Raw genomic sequence first — 21,852 nt, 5'->3', positions numbered from 1 at the left:
GGTGCACACCTGTAGTCCCAGCACCAGGGAGGCTGAGGTAGGAAGGTCATGAAGTTTGAGGGCAGCCTGGGCTATATAGTGAGACTTTGTGGCAAAACAATAACAGCAAAACAAAACAGTAGTAACAACAAAAATCCCACAAATGATTTTCATTTACCTACTAGTATCTTTCTAGACTTCCCAGGCACTTAGGATAAAATTGGAGCTCTTCACCATGATCTAGTAGGAGCATCATGGTAGTGCTTTTGTCCCGCCTCCTACTCTTATTCTCATTCTTTTGGCATTCCTGGGATTCAGGGTTTAAGAGATCCTGTCCTGATTTCTTTTGCCTAAAAGACTCTATTCCCAAGTTGTGTTCCTTGTTCTTCTGTATCATTTGTTCAATGACATCTTCCTTGACTGTCTAATCTAAACTAAAATCCCCTTTCTCCCATCATTCTCTATCAAATAGACACTTACTGTTCAGTGCAATATTATTTTAAATAATAAATAAGACCACAAAATGTGTGTATTAATGGGGTACCATGTAATGTTTGATACATGTTATACACAGTATAATTTTTTTGGTGGTCCTGGGAATTGAACTCAGGATCTCACACCTGTTAAGTTCTACCACTTGAGCTATGCTCCTAGCACTTTTTGCTTTATTTTCTTTTGCAGATAGCATCTTGCACTTTTACTCAGATTCTCCTACCTCAGCTTCCCAAGTAACTGGAATTACAGTTATGCACCCCTTTGCCAGCCCTTTGTGTAATGTTTGAATTAGGCTAAATGTATCATCTCTAACATTTATCATTTCTTTATAAAGAAAAGTTTCAAAATCCTTTCTTCTAGTTTTTTGAACTGTATTGTACATTACTGCCATCTATAGTCGCTTGACTATATCTATAGTTTCTTGATCCTATTTAGCTGTACCTTCTTCCTATTGATCAGCCCTCCCCCATTCTCCCTCCTACTCATCCAAGTTTCTGGTAGCCACTATTTCTACTCTCAACTATGATGTGATCAAATCTTTATATTCTGCATATTGAGCTAGATCCTGTACTTGTCTTTCTTTGCCTGGGTTTATTTCACTCAATGTAATTATCTCTAATTTCATCCACATTGTTGTGAATGACAAATTTTCCTTGTGTTTAAATAGTGTTCTATAGTATATATGCACCACATTTTCTCTAATCCATTCATTTGCTGCTGGACAGATATGTAGGTTGGCTCAATACTGCAATGAACATGCAAGTGCAGATGTCATTTTCACATACTCATTTAATTTCCTTGAGTCATATATCCAGTTGAGGGAGAACTGGATCATGTGGTACTTCTATTTTCCATTATTGAAGAACTCCATACAAATGCCCTTTCCAGTTTGTAGTCACACCAAAAGTGTATAAGGGTTTTCTTTCTCTACATCATTATCAACATTTATGTTTTCTCTTTTATTATTTTTTTGAGACAGGGTCTCACTATGTTGCCAGTGTTACCCAGGATGGATCCAAACTTGCTGTTCTTCTGTCACAGTTTCTAGAGTAGCTGGAACCACCGTGCTCAGGCCTCTTTTGACTTTTTAATAATAATGAAAATAGCTATAATGACATGCGTGAGGTGATATTTCATATGGTTTTAATTTCCGCTGCTCTGGTGTTGAACATTATCTTACAGAATTGTTGGCCATTTGCATTTTCCTTAGAGAAATGCCTATTTGTATCCTTTGCCCTTAACTTCCATCAGCTTATTTGTTTTTTAAAACAATGCACTCATACATTATGCATGTACTTTAAAATTTTTAATGTTTATTTACACATCTGAATAATATACATTGTCTTTGTGTGTTTGTGCATATGTGGTAAGAGAATGAGTGACACACTTGCAAGTCTTTTTTTTTTATAGAAATGTTAAATGTTATTTTAAGTATTCCTTGATTCCTCCTCATTGGAAAGATCATCTTCATCATTTTTCTTCTTGTTCCAGTTCATTCTTGTACTGTGATTATTAGAAAGACTTAAACATTATTCCAAGAATAAATGAAGTATTGGAGGATTCAATTTAAATTTCTGTAGATGATTTATTCAATTTAGCTCACTTCTAGTAGTTTCCTTCTTAGTTATTTGATTGTATAGTAGCTTATCTCTGTCTCTTGAATGCAATCAATAGTAGATTTTGTACTATGAAGTTAGGCCTATGATGGTTGTAACTTGTATCAAACATATGCAGACTTATTAAAGTCATTATTCCCCCAAACAATATGGTATGATAACTATTTACATAGTATTTACATATTATCTGGTAACATAATTAATCTAGAGATGATTTGAAGTATATAGGGCAATGTATACAGTTTATATGAAAATATTGCTTTATTTTATGGAACAGATGAGTGTACATAGATTTTGCTATCCATTAGTTCTGCAAAAGATTCCTCATGAGTACCATGGTACCATTCTATAATGTTTAAGATTAGCGTGCAGTGTGTTCAGAAATTGAATGAGTTTATTTTAGAATAAATCTAAAAACAGAAGGAATTTGTCAGCAGGCCATGTTAACTTGTTAACTAGTTATACATTAGAAGAATTTCCATAAGGAACTCTGTCCTAAAGAACATTCTCTGCTAAACCATCAGGGAGAAGGATAAATAAGTGGCCTGTGTAAAACCAATGCCCAAGAGGTCTGAGGAACAACATACAAATAGTACCCTCCATGCATTTGTGATATTTCCTATTATTGCCTATCTAATCTGCACTTTTTCTTTGTGACATCCTTTATCAACTGAAAAACTAAGAATTCTGAAGACAATTCTTAAACACTCATCTGTGTACTACCGGTTCTCCATCCTTCCCTGAAAATTTAAAAAATTTTGATGAATTCCTTCATAATTACTTTTTATTAGATTATACTTATCAAAATAAGGTAAGCAATAAGACACTTGTTTTTAAGGTTATGCATTCTAGGGGAAGGCAGGACTGTGTGCAGACCATAGTATCTAATATATGTATGAAAGACAAAGATCATTTCTGGAAGCTTTTTCTAAACTTTGTATATACCTAGTTCAGTGGCCTAGGAGCGACTAGACTCATGTTTGTAATTAATCTCTTTCTCAGTCTCTTAGTTTGATCAAAGACCAACCTTAAAGGTATTTAAATTTCAAAAACAAAGTATCTGAAATATGTTAAATATCTGAATTCAGTAGGAAGCCTTCAATAAATCAAGTGAATATATCACATGAAACACTTTTTAAACGTATGATGAAATTTTAAGGATTGACTTGTCCATATGTTTCATCCAGATGTTTTGGAGTCAGATAAAAACAAAAACTTCTTCTCATTTAATTTTATTATATGCATAAAGCTAAAAGGGACTAATGATATAGGTAAAACACTGTTATGAAAATGAAGTATAGATAGCATACACTACAATGAAAATGTGAGTGATTCTAAAAACATGTATAAGGGCATAATTTGACACTTATCAAAGTGACCTTAAACATTCGTGGATAAATAGATCACTGTGTAGTGTAGTGAGATAGTGGTGAAAAAACACTGGAAAGAGAAGATTCAATGTCATGAATCCTAAGAACTAAAGATAAAGAAATACAATGAGAATGACATGGAGGAGATGGGAGATAAAGATAGAATTCAAAAGCTTAATATACTTCAGAACAAATCACATGGATTAGGCATGTCTGCCTTGGTGTCTCCAGGGAAATATACAGAGTGTTGGACTGAGTTCTTGCACTAGCTCTGAGTGTCTGGATCAACCCAAACCGGAGTCTTTCATGCTAAATGCAATTTAATCATGCTGAAGCTTTAAGGAAGCAGACAGATCCCCCAACAGACCAGGTTTTCCTGGAGACAGGAGATTCTAATCTCTCTAGTTCTGTTTAATAAGAAAGTTAAGACTTTAATGTGTTCAACAATTCAACTCTTAGAACCTGATGTTACCCCGTGAGTTACTTTTTTAATGTTCTGTTCCCTTCTTCCCACCTTACAAAACATATGGTTCTGCTGTTTTCTGATGGGAGCTTCCACTCTGTTTTGTAGAGTGGAAGTTGTCCTGATTCAAGAATAAATAAAGTTATTAGACCTATGAATTGGGTATAATTTATTTTTGTGAGGGTGATCAAAATTCACAAAATATCACCTGTTGGAGTGAGTAATAGGAACAAAATTCCAAATAATACAAACTCGATAAAAACCATTGAAAGAAAACTTGTGTGAATATTTTCATTCAAGGTAGATGTAATTAATTATGGAAGAATTCAGAGACTATAAAATTACTCTAAAATATTGAAAGATAGCGTCTGGTCAAAAATACCAGCATGACTATAATAGGGTTAAATGAGAAACAGGTGTCTTAGAGTGAAATATTTATTAATGTGGCACATTGTGATGTCTAGAATATTATTTCAAAAATCTAATTAGTTCATACAATATTCACTGAGTATCCTATCTACAATAAAGAATTTCCATATGAATAATGAATTTTGGCCAAGACAACTACCTAAATTCCCTGTGCTCATAGAACATCTTGAAAATGTTAGCAAAATAAGGTGTAGGGAATAGTCATTCAGCAAACATCCCTGGGTGCTTTCTACAGAATCTTGAAACATTGAGTTTATAGTCTTAATATCTCACTGCCTCATTTAAGGCACAGATTACTTTTTGATCCTTAGAAACTCTCCTGTTATCAGCAAACTATAGGAATGAATGATCAACAACATCTTAAAACATGGGCACTAAAATTTCCTCATCCATAAAATTTGGGGTTGGGTACTAAATGTTTAATGGTTATGATAAACTTATTGAAGTGTTTGGCACAAAGGGCTCAAGAAGGATTAGTTGGAATTATATTATTACTGGAATTGTACACTTCTTGACCAGCATAATATATAATCAATGGTAACATTCCCACCTTAGTGCTCAGTGGCTTTTTGTGACATCTCACAGGTTGGCTTCGAGGATTTAGTGATGTAGAATATGTTGCAGCTGTACTTTGTAACTATGAGAATGTAATCTGGTATCTAACTACTGATGGACTATAATAGCAACTCAGAATTTATTTATTTACTTATGTATTCATTCTTTCAGTCCCTTGTTTTTGCAGTATTGAGAATCGAGCCTAGGCTTTGTACTTATTCAGCAAGTGCTACGACTGAAGCCATGTCTCTAGTCCTTTTTTAAAATTCTTAGTTTGAGACAGGGTCTCACTATCTTTTGCCCAAAATGGTTTCAAAGTTGTGGTATTCCTGCCTCCGCCTCCAGAATAGCTGTGATTAAAGGCATGAACCACCATGCCTGCTCTACTGAGATGGTATATTCATATCTGAGTATCATCCACCTTTCAAAGTATTGTGGAAACACAATTCAGCAGTTAAAAAAAGAGATAAAAATATAACCCCCCCATTACCTAATTCATCTTTCACTGCTTAAGTGAGGTAGTGGATTTTATTACTTTCCACGTACCTTTTAGCTGAGAAACAAAGGAATATGTATAAGGTGAAAATGTGAAATAACTTGTAGATTTGAATAAATTTTGGGATCTTAATTGGGAATTTGACTTTTCTCCTCACAGTAGCTATATGGAGTTCAGAAAAATGTGTTTGTTGCTGTATTTAATGAGTGGGACAGCAATAACTATCCCAACTCATATATAATAGGGTGATAAGGCCACTCAGTAAAGGGAAATTCTTACAAGATGGATAAATTAAATAAGATTTAACATTGAATGATGAAATGGTCAAAATTTGACCTAAGTAATTCTGCTAGAAAGAAAAAAATGCATAAAAACCATAACACTTGAGCATGGAAGGAAATATAGCATTATAGCTCAACTCCTTCAACTTACAATTCAGGAAACTGAAGTTAAAAGCAAGCTGGGTGTGGTGGCACATGCCTCTTGTCTGAAGGCTGAGGAGGGAATGTCACCTGAGTACAGGAGTTCCATAATGGAAATAGTATAGTGAGATCCTGTCTGCACAAAACCAAATATTTAAATATCTTGCTCATTTCCAGAGGGCTATGATAGTGTTTAAAACCAAAGGCATCTTATTCTCCATAGAAGTGATATTATTATCTACTGATGAATTGGTGCTGGATGGGCTTTCTTAATGACTCTTACATCTCCATGTTTTCTACCCTTTCTATTATTGCTACTTCAGTTCTTTAACTGATCTTAATAATCCTGTAATGCCTTGCAGCAACATTGCCCACGAGCCACATCTAATGTATGAGACACCTAGATGTAAAATCCCTTCTAAGACACCTAAAAAGTTAGCTAGCATTTTATGCCCTTAATGCAGAGAAACTAAAGCAGATACCTTAAAAGCAACTGAGGCCAACAGGAAAAGGGGACCAGGAACTGGAGAAAAGGTTAGATCAAAAAGAATTAACCTAGAAGGTAACACACACACTCAGGAGAAATTAATGTGAGTCAACTCCCTGTATAGCTATCCTTATCTCAACCAGCAAAAACCCTTGTTCCTTCCTATTATTTCTTATACTCTCTCTTCAACAAAATTAGAGATAAGGGCAAAATAGTTTCTGCTGGGTATTGAGGGGGTGGGGGGGAGAGGGAGGGGGCAGAGTGGGTGGTAAGGGAGGGGGTGGGGCAGGGGGGAGAAATGACCCAAGCCTTGTATGCACATATGAATAATAAAACAATAATAAAAAAATAAAATAAAATAACCCTTCATTTTAATAACCTCCTTAGTTTATTTTTATGTAACACAAAGTTTGAAAAACATTAATTTGGAGTTTCAAAAACACAGTCACTTTTGTTTTCTATATAACCCATATCAAAGCCCAAAGGGTTATTGTCAGCATTATAATACAGAGGAGGAAATTCAGTATCAGAATGGTTAGTCACTTGTTGAAGAGGAATGTCTTTATTTTATGGTGTTATGAAAATAAATAGAGTCAGCTGGTACCAAGACCTTTTATATTTTATATTCTATTTAATTTCTCCTAAAATTTATTATATCTCAACTCCTATGATTGCATAGCCAATGAATAATTATGTTCTAATATTCCTTATACTTCTACTTTTATTGCCTTCTCATTAAGTGAAGTAAATTGAAGATAATGACATTAATTAATGAAAGCCACACTCAAGAGTTCATCCTACTAGGCTTTGCTAATCATCCTTGGCTCGAGCTCCCTCTATTCATCGTTCTTCTGATCACATACCCCATGGCTATGATGGGAAACATCACCATCATCCTGGTGTCCAAGTTAGACCCCCGTCTCCAAAGCCCCATGTATTTCTTCCTCACCAACCTCTCCTTTTTGGACATGTGTTACACCACAAGCTTTGTTCCTCAGATCCTGTTTAACCTGGGAACCTCTATCAAGACAATCAGCTACACTGGGTGTGTAGTACAGCTTTATTTCTTCAGCATAATGGGGGGTTCAGAATGTTTACTCTTGGCTGTTATGTCTTTTGATCGCTATGTGGCCATCTGCAGACCTCTGCACTACACCCTCATCATGAATCAATGCATCTGCATCCTGTTAGCATCCATTGTGTGGCTGGGTGGAATGGCCTATGCTTTCTCAGAAGCTACTCTTACACTACAATTGCCATTGTGTGGCATCAACAAACTGGATCATTTGTTGTGTGAGATTCCAGTTCTGATAAAGACTGCTTGTGGTGAAAAGGAGGCTAATGAACTCACACTCTCGGTGGTATGCATTTTTATGTTAGCTGTTCCTCTATGCTTAATTCTTGCTTCTTATGCAAGTATTGGACGTGCTGTACTTAAGATCAAATCTTCTGAAGGAAGGAAAAAGGCATTTGGGACATGTTCCTCTCATCTCATTGTAGTTTTCTTATTTTATGGTCCAGCTATTAGCATGTACCTTCAGCCCCCCTCTTCCATCACAAATGATCAGCCCAAGTTCATGGCTCTGTTCTATGGAGTGGTGACTCCTACACTCAACCCCTTCATCTACACCCTGAGGAATAAGGATGTGAAGGGGGCATTAGACAACATGGTGAGGAGCATTTTCAGTTCCAAATGACAGTTGTAGACATCAATGACATTATTTACCAATTAGATTTATACAGTTTTCTCTAATAATTCATTCATGTTTCATAAATCTCATATTAAATGTTCTTCTTGCAAGAGTTATATGTTTCTTATATCCTTTGTAGTCGTGGTAGACATGTGTTATACTAAGCTAATACATTTTATTATTTGTACTCCATTTGTGAAAAAGTATTAAAACACAATTGTGGTTGCCGCATACTGAAATAGTAACAGTGTTAAGTAGCTTAAAAATTGACAATATAAATTGTGAATACATTAGCTCAATCTAATTATTGTAAAAATAGTATGATAAACATTGATCAGTGGCATCCCTCACAATGACACTGGGAAAAGAATTTACCACTCTGCAAGGTTGGTTTAACTTTCAGTGGAGAACCTGGCTACACTGGGCAATACTTTGCAATGTACTCTTTGCTGTTAAAGTATCATGAATCTCCTAAGTTGATGAAACTCAATTTATGTGAATGCTATTGCTTCTTTTAAATGCATTCTAATTATTAACAAATGTTTGTAGGTTTTTATAATTTTGAATAAAGGATTTGTCATTGAACACTACAATTAATAGAATAAAGCAATAAATGTTTGGATAATTTTTGCTAATGCCCCTTTTAAGTATCATAAACATGAGCCTTTAGAATCAGCAAGATAAAGAAGTGTTGTCAATTGTGAACTGCATCCTAGGAACATTTCTGTGGATAAATCAGAAGAGCCAGGAATGCCTTTTGAAACTGTGCAAACATCAGTATGGGAAATAAATAATTTGTGTTTCTGGAATTAAAAGCAACTTGATTACTTCAACAAACGATATGAGTAACTTTTTCTTAATTTAAATTTTGGATTCTAATGATGTTCAAAGTTTATATAATTAAAAGTTAAAAGTAAAGGCAGATTCAGAAGAATTACAAGTTCAAGAACAGCCTGGACTGCCCATACACTAAGGTAAATGGTAAAACTTAGTCCTATGACTCACATCCTGCCCTTTTAGAATATGTCTCCTCTAAAATTTATGTTGAAACCTAATTTACAATATGATTGTATTAAGGCGGAGACATAGAAGAGGTAATAAATTCATGAGGTTTCCTCCCTTGTGAATGGAATTAAAACCTTTATAAAAGAAGCTTGATGCAGAATTTAGCCTTTTCACCCTTCTGCTTCTCAACATACAGAAGACACAGTGTGCTTCCCTCCAATGGAACCAACCAAAAGGTGCAATCTTAGAAATTGAGACTGGGTCCTTAGCACACACTTAAATTGCCAATGCCCTTATCTTAGACTCCCTGAATCCAACGCTGTGAGAAATAAATTGCAATTGTCTATAAATTGCTCATTCTCAGGAATTTTATTACAGCAGAACAAATGGACTCTTACAAACACCAAATTTAAAATATTGCCATAAAGTTAGTCACAATCTATCAATTTATGAGAGAAAACTAAAGATGTTTTCATGCTTTGGTGTTGAATTTGTATGCAGAAAATTCAACATGATATTTTGTAGTGAAAAATACTTAAAGAAAACCATGAGGCCATGGATACTTTTCTGGCATATTTTTTAGTATTATCAAAAAAATGAACAAGTAGCTGGGTTTGGTGGTGCATATCTATAATACCAGCACATGGGCGGCTAAGGTAGGATGGTCACTGCTAGTTTGAGGCTAGCATGTGCTACATAGTGAGACTATGTCAAAAAAAAATAACCAACCAACCAAGTCATTGCAAGAAAAATCACACTATGTAGAACAAGAATCAATTGTAACCCAAATCTACTCTTTGAAAAGTGCTCATTCAGTTCTGAAGATCACTGGACTGTGGTGTATTTGGTTTATAAAAAATTCTAGATGACTTTAAAAACTGGATGGTTTCTGGGCTGATTATGTGGCTCAAGTGATAGAGTGCTTGCAAGCGGGAAGCCCTGAGTTCAAACCCCAGTACTGCCAATAAGAAAACAACAAAAACCAAACAAAGCAAAACAAAAAACCTAGTTGATTTCCAGATGATTCATGATTAACTGTTAGAAAACTGTTAGAAAATATTTTTGAATTTGGGACACAGCACAAACACATGTGGAATGAAATTTTCTGAGACATTAAATGATATTTTCTCTCTTTTTTTGAGGCATTGTCTCACTGTGTTTCTCATGCTGGTCTTGAACTTGTGATCCTCTTGCCTTGCTTCCCGTATCCCAGGATTATGTATATATACCACCATGCCCAGCTAACTGTCTTTTTTGTTGTTTAGATAACAAAAGTTGTATTAGAACTGATCAGTAATTTGGGTTAGAAGTTCTACTACTTGACTCTCTTTCCTGTATTTGTCTTGTTGGTGGATTCATGTCAGTTCCTTCACTAAACGGGTTTTGTATTTCACTGTTACTTTTGATTTAAATGTAAAATTAACTGTTATTGGATCAAAATAGCATAATATAATATTATATGCAGTTACTTCTATAGTTAGCCGTATTTATGCTTTATAACATAAAAATATGTTAAAATTACCTTGTTTTTAATATGAAATTATTCCATATATAATGAAATTGTATCTTTTCTATGATATATTTTATAATAATAATTTTCTTTTGTCTGTTTTTACTTTACATCCCTTTTTCCTTGCAGTCATCATCTTTTATAATGGCTAGCTGTCATGTGCTTGCATTGAACAAGAATATAGTTACTTCTGTGGTAGAAAGCATGTTTTATTCATCTTTTTTCCCCTCACACTTAATCAAATAGATAGTATGTATAGTACATGTTTGGTAATTCCTTGTGAGTTGAATGGAAACTTTTTTGCAAATGTTTCTTAAAATTAGAAAGCCAATAACAAGTAGCTCTCAAGTGATTCTTTTAACTGGAACCAAGAATATGATGTATTATTTTCCTTAGACAATTGTTTTGCAATAAAAATATTATTTTCTGCATTATTCTAATAGTTATTTGTCTAGTAAATGCTATTGTAATTTTATGCAATAGTCAGACATTTTTCATAATAAAAATAAAAGGTACCATTAAGTTACTACCTATTCCTATGTTACATTATTTAAAGAGTTGCATGAAGGGCTGGGTATAGTAGCATAAGCCTGTAAACTCAATTATGTGAGAGATGGAGATTGGGAAATTTCTGGTTTGAGGGTAGCCTAGGCAAAAAGTTAATGATACTCCATCTCAACCAAGAAGTTGGATATGGTGAAGCATATCTGTAACCCCAGTGGGAGGTGTAGATAGAAGGATCATAGTAAAAGGCTGACCCAGGGGGAAAACAAGAGACTCATCTGAAAAATGACTAAAGCTCCAAAGGGATGGGAGTATGGATCAAGTGGTGGAATGCCTGCCGAAGCAAGCATGAGGCCCTGAGTTCAACTTAAATACCATCAAGTATCGTTCTCTTTTGCCTAGGATTATTTTAAGTATCGTTTCCAGTCCTAGGTTAGTAAATCAATTGCTTTAGTTTTTGTTTATCATGGAAGATTTTTCTTGCTCCTTCAGTTACAAAGGATAGTTTTGTAGGATACAGTAATCTAGGTTGATAGCTTTTTTCCTGAGCTTGAAGTGTGTCTTTCCACATCCTCCTGCCTTTTAGCATTTCTGTTGAGAAATTAGCTGTTATTCTGATAGGTTTGCTTTTTGTGTTTGGCTTGGTGCTTCTCTCTTGTCACTTTCAATATTTTTTCTTGTGTAAATTTCAGGTTTTGGCTATATATGACATTGGAATGTTCTTTTCTCTCTGTTTGGTGTTCTCAAATTCTGTTGTACTTGGAGGAAAACTTATTTCCCAGGGTTTGGGAAATTTTCTACTATTGTTTTATTGAATATGTTTTCTATACTTTTAATATGTTTCTATACTTAGTAGAACACCTCTTCTTATATGCCCATGGTTCATAGGTTTGGTCTTCCAATGGTGTCCCAAAGGTCATGTATATTCTGTTCATACTTTCTTATTTTTCTCCTTTATTATTGTCCATATGTTCTAAGTCATCTACCTTGTCATTTGGCCCTGAGAGTCTCTCTTATACTTGATCCAATCTATTGGTGAGGCTTTTGGCTGGGCTTTTAAATTTGACTTATTGAGCTTTTCATTTCCAAAATTTTAGTTTAATTTTTTTTCGGAATTTCTATTTCTTTATTAAATTCCTCCTTTATATCCTGCATTGTCTCCATTATTTCACTCAGCTGTTTATTTGTGTTCTATGAATTTGCTCAGTTTTTAAGTTTGTTGTCTTTCATTTAATTGATTATTTTTATAATCATTCTTTTGAATTCCTTGGTCTTTCATCTACTTCACTTCTGATTGTGGAATTGTTGACTTTTGGAGGAGTAGTGTTGCCTTGTGTTTTCATGTTTTTTGTGTTTCTGGATTAGATTTGTGCATCTGCCACCAAGTCATTAGTTCAAGGTTTTAATCTCCTACACTCTTTTAGTTGAAGTATTAACAATGTTCAGGCAGGACTGTATAATGGCAGTGTGAACTGCACTTTCTCACCACTGAACTGGGGGTATAGCTCAGTAGCCAAACATTTTCCCAACATGCTGAAGACAGTAGGCCAGACTCCTAGCACCATTCAGAGAGAAGAAAACTAACTGCAGAAGCAACCACAATTGATAAATACACCCATTATGTAAATACAGTAATGATTAATTAAGAACAATCAACACCACAGCTCAAATAACATTAAAGGAGTAAAGGAGCAAGGATAAAACCACATGGACTAAGATGATATTAATTAATTAGGCTAGGAATAGAAATAAAATAGGAGGAATAATATTAGTGAATAGTACATGATACAAAGAGAAATAAAAACAGAAGGAAAAGAGGCATAAGTTAATAGAAGGGGAAATGATGAAAAGGGGGATAGAGAAGATCTATCTAAAGTTAAAGGGAGAAAAAAACCCAGTCAACAAAGAACCAGTCAAAAACAATGAAATGAAGAAATGCAGAAAGGGCAATAGAAAAAGAAAAAAAAAAGGAGAGACAAATCTCATTTAACTGATGACAGAAAGAGAATAAAGATAGGGGGAAGGAGACTAGAAAGAAAAAAAAGAGAAGATGAAAATAGTAAACACTGAAAGCTGGGTTTGCATTCAGGAGATTCAGACCTCTGTGGATTCTATGAGCAGAGCCAACTTGAAGATAGGTTTTTTAAAAAAAGTAAAACAAGAAAAATAAATATAGAACAGGTCAATGAAATTTGATATTGAGTGGAAAAATCATATAAAGATGTATAAAACCAAAGAAAGTAGCAAAAAGGAATTGTGAAAAATATAATAAAATTTATATGCAAATATTTAAACTTATCAGTCTATTTTAAAAGTATCTGTAGAAAAGTGAAAAGTCAAGGAGAAGCAGTAAAAGAAAAAAAGGAAGAAAGAATAAAACAAAAGCAAAAAAAAAATCTAAATAGAAAAGAGGATAGGTTGCCAATCTTTAAGGATGCCATTGTCATGGGCAGCAGCATAAACTCTCAACCAATGCTGACTTGATTTCTTTTTCTGAACAAAACACAGCATGCTACTAGCTGAGAGCAGTTTGTGTGCTGTTTTGGCTTCCTCTGTTTTCCCTTGTGTAGTTCCCTAGAGACAAGAGGGCATGTTTTATGGGGAGAGCTGGTTAGAATTTCTTTTCAGAACTGAATGAGCAAACTGCAAGTTTTCTGCCTACATGTCCAACTCTCTAGAGCCTTCAAGTGTCTGACCTGGGGTGGGGAAACCCTGTGTGGATTCACTGAGCAAGGGAACATTCTGCAGGCTCTATCTTTCCTCCAGTTCTCTCCCTCTGAGTTCTGCACAGATGGGAAGGGACTCCCCACTTCCCTCTGTGACTCCAACCAGTGTCCCTCCACATGGAGCTCTCTGCAACTCTGACTCAGACTTTACACTGTAGCTGTATGTTCCAAGGAACCAAACAATTTAGAGACTTCTGGCCTCTAAAGCAGTCAGTCAACTTAGAGTCTTTACACAATGACTTCTTGCTAGCATGCTGTGACTGAAAACCAGGAAGAAAAGGGAACTTTCCCAATCCCTATGAGCTATGTGGACTCCAGGACCACTGGCTGGCTAGACTGCAGATCTGCTTGGCATTGAATCCAGAGCTAATTGTTAATCATGCTTTCTGAGTCTCCTGTTCTTTCTTGGCATTGTCTGTGCTCCCTACCTCTGCTGCCCCACTTATTTTCAGACCATTTGCTTAAGATTTCTTTCTCTTTGTATGTTTCACTCTTCAAAACTCTCTACTCTCTTTTTGTTAGAAAAATAAGATTCTGTTGGTTCATAACTGGAATCTCAGTGAGCGTTTTCTGAAATTTATGTTCTTTCTTTCTTTCACCTCAGTCCCACACTCTGCAGCTGCCCACATTCTGCATTTCTGCACTGTGCTCTCTGCCACACTAGAGTGGCCCTTCTCTCCAGTTCCACTTACTAAAGATGCCACTCTCCTTTTTTTAAATTTTATTATGCATATGTGCACACAGGCTTGGGTCACTTCTCCCCCCTGCCCACACCCCCTCCCTTACCACCCACTCTGCCCCCTCCCTCTCCCCCAACCCCCTCAATACCCAGCAGAAACTATTTTGCCCTTATTTCTAATTTTGTTGAAGAGAGAGTATAAGCAATAATAGGAAGGAACAAGGGTTTTTGCTGGTTGAGATAAGGATAGCTATACAGGGAGTTGACTCACATTGATTTCCTGTGTGTGGGTGTTACCTTCTAGGTTAATTCTCTTTTGATCTCACCTTTTCTCTAGTTTCTGGTCTCCTTTTCCTATTGGGCTCAGTTGGTTTTAAGGTATCTGCTTTAGTTTCTCTGCGTTAAGGGCAACAAATGCTAGCTAATTTTTTAGGTGTCTTACCTATCCTCACCCCTCCCTTGTGTGCTCTTGCTTTTATCACATTGATTACTTGGAGGATTTCTTCTTTCACATTATTCTTGTGGGCTTCATTGGATTCTTTGGCATAGTTTATCTTCGTTTTGTTGGAGTCTGGATCTCAGTATCTGTTTTTTTCATTTCCCTCTGGTTCCTGTACTAATTTTTTGCTGTGGGGAAACTGGTGTCCCTGTTTTTTCTGTCTTCCCATCATTGCCCTTGGTGTTGTTATTGTCCCTGTACTGTGTGCAATTAGGTATTTTCTAGCTTGTAATAATAACAAACAGTGGTGCTATTTAGAATGGAAGGGTGATAGGAGAGGGAAAGCAAATAAGATAAAGAAAAAGGAAAAATCAAAAACAAGCAAGTAAAAAACCAAAACAAACAAACAAACAAAAAAAGTGTCAAATATATAAACAGAGAGAGATAGTGTACTAATCAACAGTAAGCTAAACAGGCATTAGAGCAACAGAGAGAGGATTAAAAAAAATCTCCAAGTTCAAATGCATTAAAGTTCAGTCTTAATAATTTTGATGTTAGTCCCTCAGCCTCCAATCCTGGAGATCGTGTCTCAGAAGTAGTTCTGTCGTCGTCTCATCAAAGGGGAAAACAAACAAACAAACAAAACACCACAAAGTGTCCCATGTTCAAATGCAGTACAGTTTCAGTAAGTTTTTCAGCATGCAGGTGTAGTTTGGTTGTTCTGTCATCAAAGGAAGAGGAAAAAAAAAAGGGTCTGGAGACAGTTCTGTGAATGTCTATCTGAGGCTGCAGCTCACCTGCCCATTACTCTCAGTCAGCTGTTGCTGGAGACTTTATTGATTGCAGATCTCAGGAGTGAGCTTAACACTCACCTATCCCCTCAGGCTTTGTTTACTTAGCATTCTCCTGGGCACAACTGCCATTGTTACAAGCTTTTGCCTTTTGAAGCGCACTGGGGGAGGTGGCGCTACTCATGCCTTCTCCAGCCAGTGTGCTTATTTACAGTTCACGTGGGAAGTGACCCTTCCCTCCTCTCCTGTGGAGTTTTCCTCCCACTGCCACTTTTACCAGCTTTCCTGCTCCAAGGTTGCTGGGCGGTTGCCGCCACTTCTGCCTTCTCCAGCCAGCTTGTTTATTTACAGTTCTGTGAGGGATTGCCCCTCCCCTCTTCAGCACTCAGGGCACCCTGCCCTCTTTGCTACATGTCTTTTTTGTTGTTGTTATTGTTTACTCAGTTTTGGTTTTTTTTGTCTTTTTTTCTCTGGGTGGGGGTCGTCTGTCCAAGGAGTTATGCTGATCTGGCCCAGGGCTGTCTTTTGGAGTACCATGTGCCACTTAGCTCACCTTATGATCTGCATCTTTCCAAGTGGTCTGGGAGCTGGCATCTGGTGGCACAGGAGCCCTCCTTGTTTCTCTGTTTAACGTGGAGTGGGGATGCTATGCACGGGCTGGGGTTGTGGAGGAATCAGAGTTTTGCCTCTTCTCAGTGGTTTTTCCTGTAAGGTGTATCTCCAGCGTCTCTCCAAGATTTTATTTTAGGAAGCACACTTTCTGCATCCACCCTCTCATCACCATCTTGGAATCCTGCCTTTTGTTTTCTTTTGATAAATGTCTATTCAGGTGCTTTGCTCCCCACCCTTTTTTGTTTTTTAAAAAACAGGTTGTTTTTCTACTGTTGAGTTGTTTGAGTTCCTAACATATTTTGGGTTTATCAGATACATAGGTTGTTTTTTCCCATTCTATATATTGTCTGTTCACTCAGAATTGTTTCCTTTCTATGTAGAACTGCTTTAGACTGAGATTCTGTGGTAAGGTGACAGGTAAAAGCTTCATCCTTACAACTCTGTGAATGAAAAGAGTAAGGTTAACAAAGGAGAAACTATACTCCAGTGGCCTTTGGGAATCCCTACGAAGGTGACAGGGCAGCTGAAAGGCATTGAAAAACAGACAGGCTATACAATGATAACTAGAAAATAGCCTCCAGTTTCAATCTTAGCTCCCCAGGGGAGATAGGAAATCAAAGCCACAACCACAAGGTAACCCATGTAGCCTTGGTGACAACAGACTGACAGTCTTATCTGCAGTATAAGACAGTTTTCACAAGCTTAAATCCAGTGTGGGAACTTGGTATGAGAGTGACCACTTGTGTTTCAGACCAGCATTGGAGAAGAAAGACACTTTGATGCTCCCCATATCCCAGAGTGCTATAGCAATGTGCCATCATGAAATGGTACCTCTTGTTTTATACTAAGATATTTTGGGGACTTGAACACAAAACAACTGCAGGTTAGGGAACATGGGGATACCCTGTCATAGTGCATGGGTGGTAGACGGCTATGAGAGGCAACTGGGGAGAGGAGAAGAGCTGGATACAGATTTGCTGAGAAGTTTAACAGCAGGTAGATTGGGCTGTGGAGAGCAAGGTGGTCCTGAGTGGCCATATCCTCTATAACCATCTGAGGATCACTCCAGACACTGAAAGCATGGATAGCAGATTGATCAACCACTAGAACCACCTCCCTGCCATGTGTAGTCTCCTTCTGGCCAGACTGAGCACTCTGGACCCAAGTCTGATGAATAGCTCAATCTCCCCAGCCTACTCCCTGTGGAGGGTGGTTTACTACCAGTGTTATGTGAAAGCACTGACCAGCAGAGTGCCAGTGTCCACAGTTCTCCCCATCCTGTGCAGATCTCAGTGTTCCATTTGCTTCCCCCACTTTCTACCTGGTGGTCTCTAGACATCCCACAAACCACAAAGCTCATTGGGGCTAGCAGTGGCTCCTGGTAGAAAATAAAGGCAAGCTTCTAAAGAGAATGCAGACACAATGCTAGGTCCATTTGTTATAGAGTATAGTTGTATACCTAACATTTTCATATTGATATTTTGTTTGGATGATCTGTTATTGAAAGTGGGGTTGAAATCCCCTCTTACTATTGTATTGCAGTCTTTCTGTCCCTTTAAGTTTCTAAATATTTGCCTTATAAATTTAGGTGTTCTGATATTGGATGCATAATTTATGGTTGTTATATTCTCTTGCTGAGTTGATTCCTTTATCTTTATATAATAAAAATTAATTTGTCTCATCACTTTTGGACTAATGTTCATTTTATCTGATATATGTGTAGCTTCTGTTCATCTCTTTGGGATTCCATTTACATAGAATGTCATTTTCCATCCTTTCACTTTCAATATTTGCACTGTTGCTGGCCACATACAGCTTGAGAGGATGGACTACCCATGCTCTTCTACCAGCATAGTCAGATCCCTTCTTCCCAGAAGGTTCATGAAAGAGAAGCCATCTCTGCAGAAGAGTAGTGTTGATGTGGGTCCTCAAAGGCACAATGGCACACAGAGTAAACACCAGGCAGCTGAACTTCCCAAGTAAGAAGCAGAAGAGGAGGTGCTAAAACCAGGACTCAGTGAAATGAACATAAGACAATGATTCCAAGACTCAGGAACTAGAAAGTGCTTATGTAGTGTCTCTACAGTTAAAAGAGCAGACTTGTGTCAACTGTACACAGGTGACCTAAACATCCTCCCTAAACCTGAGGACTTCTCCTGAGTCCACCTACAACATTAAGGGGAAGTAGCTTAACACTTGAGAGTTCTACACAAAAAACTTAAAGCAGAGCTGCACAATCTTGTCATGGAGATGGTGTTCCTCAACCCCAATTTTAAGCCATCAGCAAATTATAAACCTTCAGTAACACATGTGAGTGATGAAGTAAAGATCCTCCAAGATGAGTGCCTAGAAATCAATTTATCATTTCTGCTAATTGGGCTGAGGGGATATCCTGAGAAGTAAAGAGGAGTGCAATGCCAAGATCATGATCTGTTCTATGAAAGGAGGAAACATTTGGTGCGTATGTGGACAGATGTTCCTAGGGGAAGACAAGCTCCTTAATGTCCTAGTCACTGCTGATACAATGGACAATGTCACAAATGCAGTGAAGGAGATCAGAAACATTCTGAGTCAGGGGATGAGATCTCAGAGGACCAGAATGGCCTATAAAAGACACAGTCTTGAGAGTTTACAGTGCCTTATTCCTGCCTCAATTATAAAGTTCTAAGAAGTTTATGTTCTTTTGAATTTTAGATATAAATGAAACAGAATCAGAAAATCTTTGACCGTCAATCATATAAAATTTAAAAGATAGCAAACTAATTTAAATTTAAATTTAAAGATAGCAAACTAATGCCACCCACCCATCCCTAGCAACTCTGGGAAATTGAGTGGGAGCCAGAGGCCAGGTGCCCAGTAAGGTAGAAGACAGGGAAGGCACTGAGGCTTCAGTAATGAACAGAGAAAATCAGATTTGAAAAAGAAGAGGTGAAAACAAAGGGAATGAGTAATATATTCAACAAAATAATTACAGAAAATTTCCCAAATCTAGAGAAATCTATGCCCATACAGATGACTCCAAAACACCAAACAGACCAGACCAAAATAGAACTACCTCATGGCATATTATCATTAAAACAACAAATACAGAGACTCAAGAAAGACTATTGAAGGCTGTAAGAGAGAAAAAACAAATAACATACAAAGATAAACCCATCAAAATCACAGTGGACTTCTCAACAGAAACATTAAAAGCAAGAAGAGCTTGGGGTGAGATCTTCTGGGTCCTGAATGAAAATAACTTCAACCCTAGGGTACTCTACCCAGCAAAACTATCATTCAAAATAGATGGAGCAAAAAAAGTCTTTCATGATAAGCAGAAACTAAAACATATGTGACCACAAAGCCACAACTACAAAAGATTCTGCACGCAGAAAGTGAAACCCAACATAACCATGAAAGGGCAGGCAGCACTAAACTACAGGAAAAGAAAAAGCAAGAAAGTAGAGAGTAACCTTGATTTAGGTACACACAATCAAACCTTCAAACAACGAAGACAACTAAATGACAGGAATTGCCACATACCTATCAGGACTAACACTTAATGTTAATGGACTTAATTCCCCCATCAAAAGGCCCCATTTGATGAACTGGATTAAAAAGGAAGATCCAACAATTTGTTGCTTACAGGAGACCCATCTCACTGACAGAAATAAGTATAGGCTTAGGATGAAAGGCTGGAAGAAGATTTACCAAGCCAATGACCCCCGAAAACAGGCAGGAGTAAGCAATACTCATCTCAGACAAAGTAAACTTCAAACCTACATTGATCAAATGAGATAAAGAAGGACATTCCATACTAATAAAAGGGGAAATAGACCAAAAGGAAATAACAATTATCAACCTATATGCACCCAGTCAATGCACCCAATTTCATCAAACATACCCTGAAGAAACTAAAAGTATATGTTAACTCCACCACAGTGGTCATGGGAGAATTTAACACCCCATTATCATCAATACATAGGTTATCCAAACAAAAAATCAATAAAGAAATCCTAGATCTAAAATATACCATAGTCAAATGGGCCTAGTTGACTACAGAACATTTCATCCAACTTCTGCACAATACACTTTCTTCTCAGCAGCCCACAGAACCTTCTCCAAAGTAGATCATATCCTAGGGCACAAAGCGAGCTTCAGCAAATATAAGAAAATAGAAATTATACTGTGCATTCTATCTGATGACAATGCAATAAAACTAGAACTCAACAACAAAAATAAAGATAAAAAACAAGCAAAAAGCTGGAAACTGAGTAACTCATTGCTTAATGAACAATGGGTCATTGATGAAATAAAAAAGGAAATTAAAAAGTTCCTGGAAGTCAATAAAAATGAAAACACAACCTACTGGAACCTATGGGACACAGCAAAGGCAGTCCTGAGAGAAAAGTTTATAGCCATGAGTGCATATATTAAAAAGATTGAAAGATCCCAACTCAATGACCTAATGATACATCTGAGACTCCTAGAAAAACAAGAACAAGCAAATCCCAAAACAAATAGAAGGAGAGAAATAATAAAAATAAGAGCTGAAATCAGTGAAATAGAAACGAAAAAAAAAAAACATACAAAGAATTAATGAAACAAAAAGTTGTTTCTTTGAAAAAATAAACAAGATCAACAGACCCCTGGCAAACCTGACTAAAATGAGGAGAGAAAAAACCCAAATCAGTAGAATCAGGAATTCAAAAGGGGAGATAACAACAAACACCAAGGAAGTCCAGGAAATCGTCAGAGACTACTTCAAGAAACTATATTCAAATAAATTTGAAAATCTTGAAGAAATGGACTTTGATCACATGATAAAGCAAGAGCACACAGGGAAGTTACGAGGATAGGTAAAAGACTCCCAAAAAACTAGATAGCATTTGTTGCCCTCAATGCAGAGAAACTAAAGCAGATATTTTAAGGCAACTGAGGCCAATAGGAGAAGGGGACCAGGAACTAGAGAAAAGGTTAGTTCGAGAAGAATTAACTTAGAAGGTAACACACACGTACAGGAAATCAATGTGAGTCAACTCCCTGTATAGCTATCCTTATCTCAACTAGCAAAAACCCTTGGTCCTTCCTATTATTGCTTACACTCTCTCTTCAACAAAATTAGAGATAAGGGCAGAATAGTTTCTGCTGGGTAGCAAGGGTTAAGGGGGGGTAAGGTGGGAAGAAGGGGTGGGGGTTAAGGAACGTGGTAGAGGGAAGGTGGGAGAAATGACCCATCCATTGTATGCACATGTGAATAAAATAAAAATAAAAAAACATAAAAAACCATAATACAAATAGCCAACATATCAAAACTGCTCCACATTGCTAATAATGAGGAAAATACTATTCAAAACCATAATGAGAAATTCCCTCACTCCTCTTAGAATCCCTATGATCAAAACACAAGGATGACAACTTGCTGGCAAGAATATGGAGAAAAGGAAACACTTGCCCATTGCTGGTGGCAATGTAAATTAGGACAGCTGTTACAGGAAACATTTGGAAGGTTCCTCAAAATACTAAGAATAATTACCATACAATCTAACAATCTCACTATTAGACATTTATCCAAAGGAAGTGAAATCAGCATATCAAAGA

The 21,852-nt window shown here is 36.8% G+C and overlaps 1 protein-coding gene across 1 annotated transcript; it reads left to right on the top strand.

Moving 5' to 3' along the window:
* Window positions 1-7,070: 7,070 nt before the first annotated feature.
* On the top strand, window positions 7,071-8,009 carry LOC141425457 (olfactory receptor 2B6-like). Its single transcript, XM_074081716.1, has one exon. It carries the CDS (start codon window positions 7,071-7,073, stop codon window positions 8,007-8,009), a length of 939 nt encoding a protein of 312 aa, XP_073937817.1.
* The last annotated feature ends 13,843 nt before the right edge of the window (window positions 8,010-21,852 follow it).

The sequence above is a fragment of the Castor canadensis genome, chromosome 8 (genome assembly GCF_047511655.1).
Source record: "Castor canadensis chromosome 8, mCasCan1.hap1v2, whole genome shotgun sequence".
Taxonomy (NCBI): Eukaryota; Metazoa; Chordata; class Mammalia; order Rodentia; family Castoridae; genus Castor; species Castor canadensis.
Note: the sequence above shows the minus strand (reverse complement) of the source record. Positions and strands in the feature narration are given on the sequence as shown.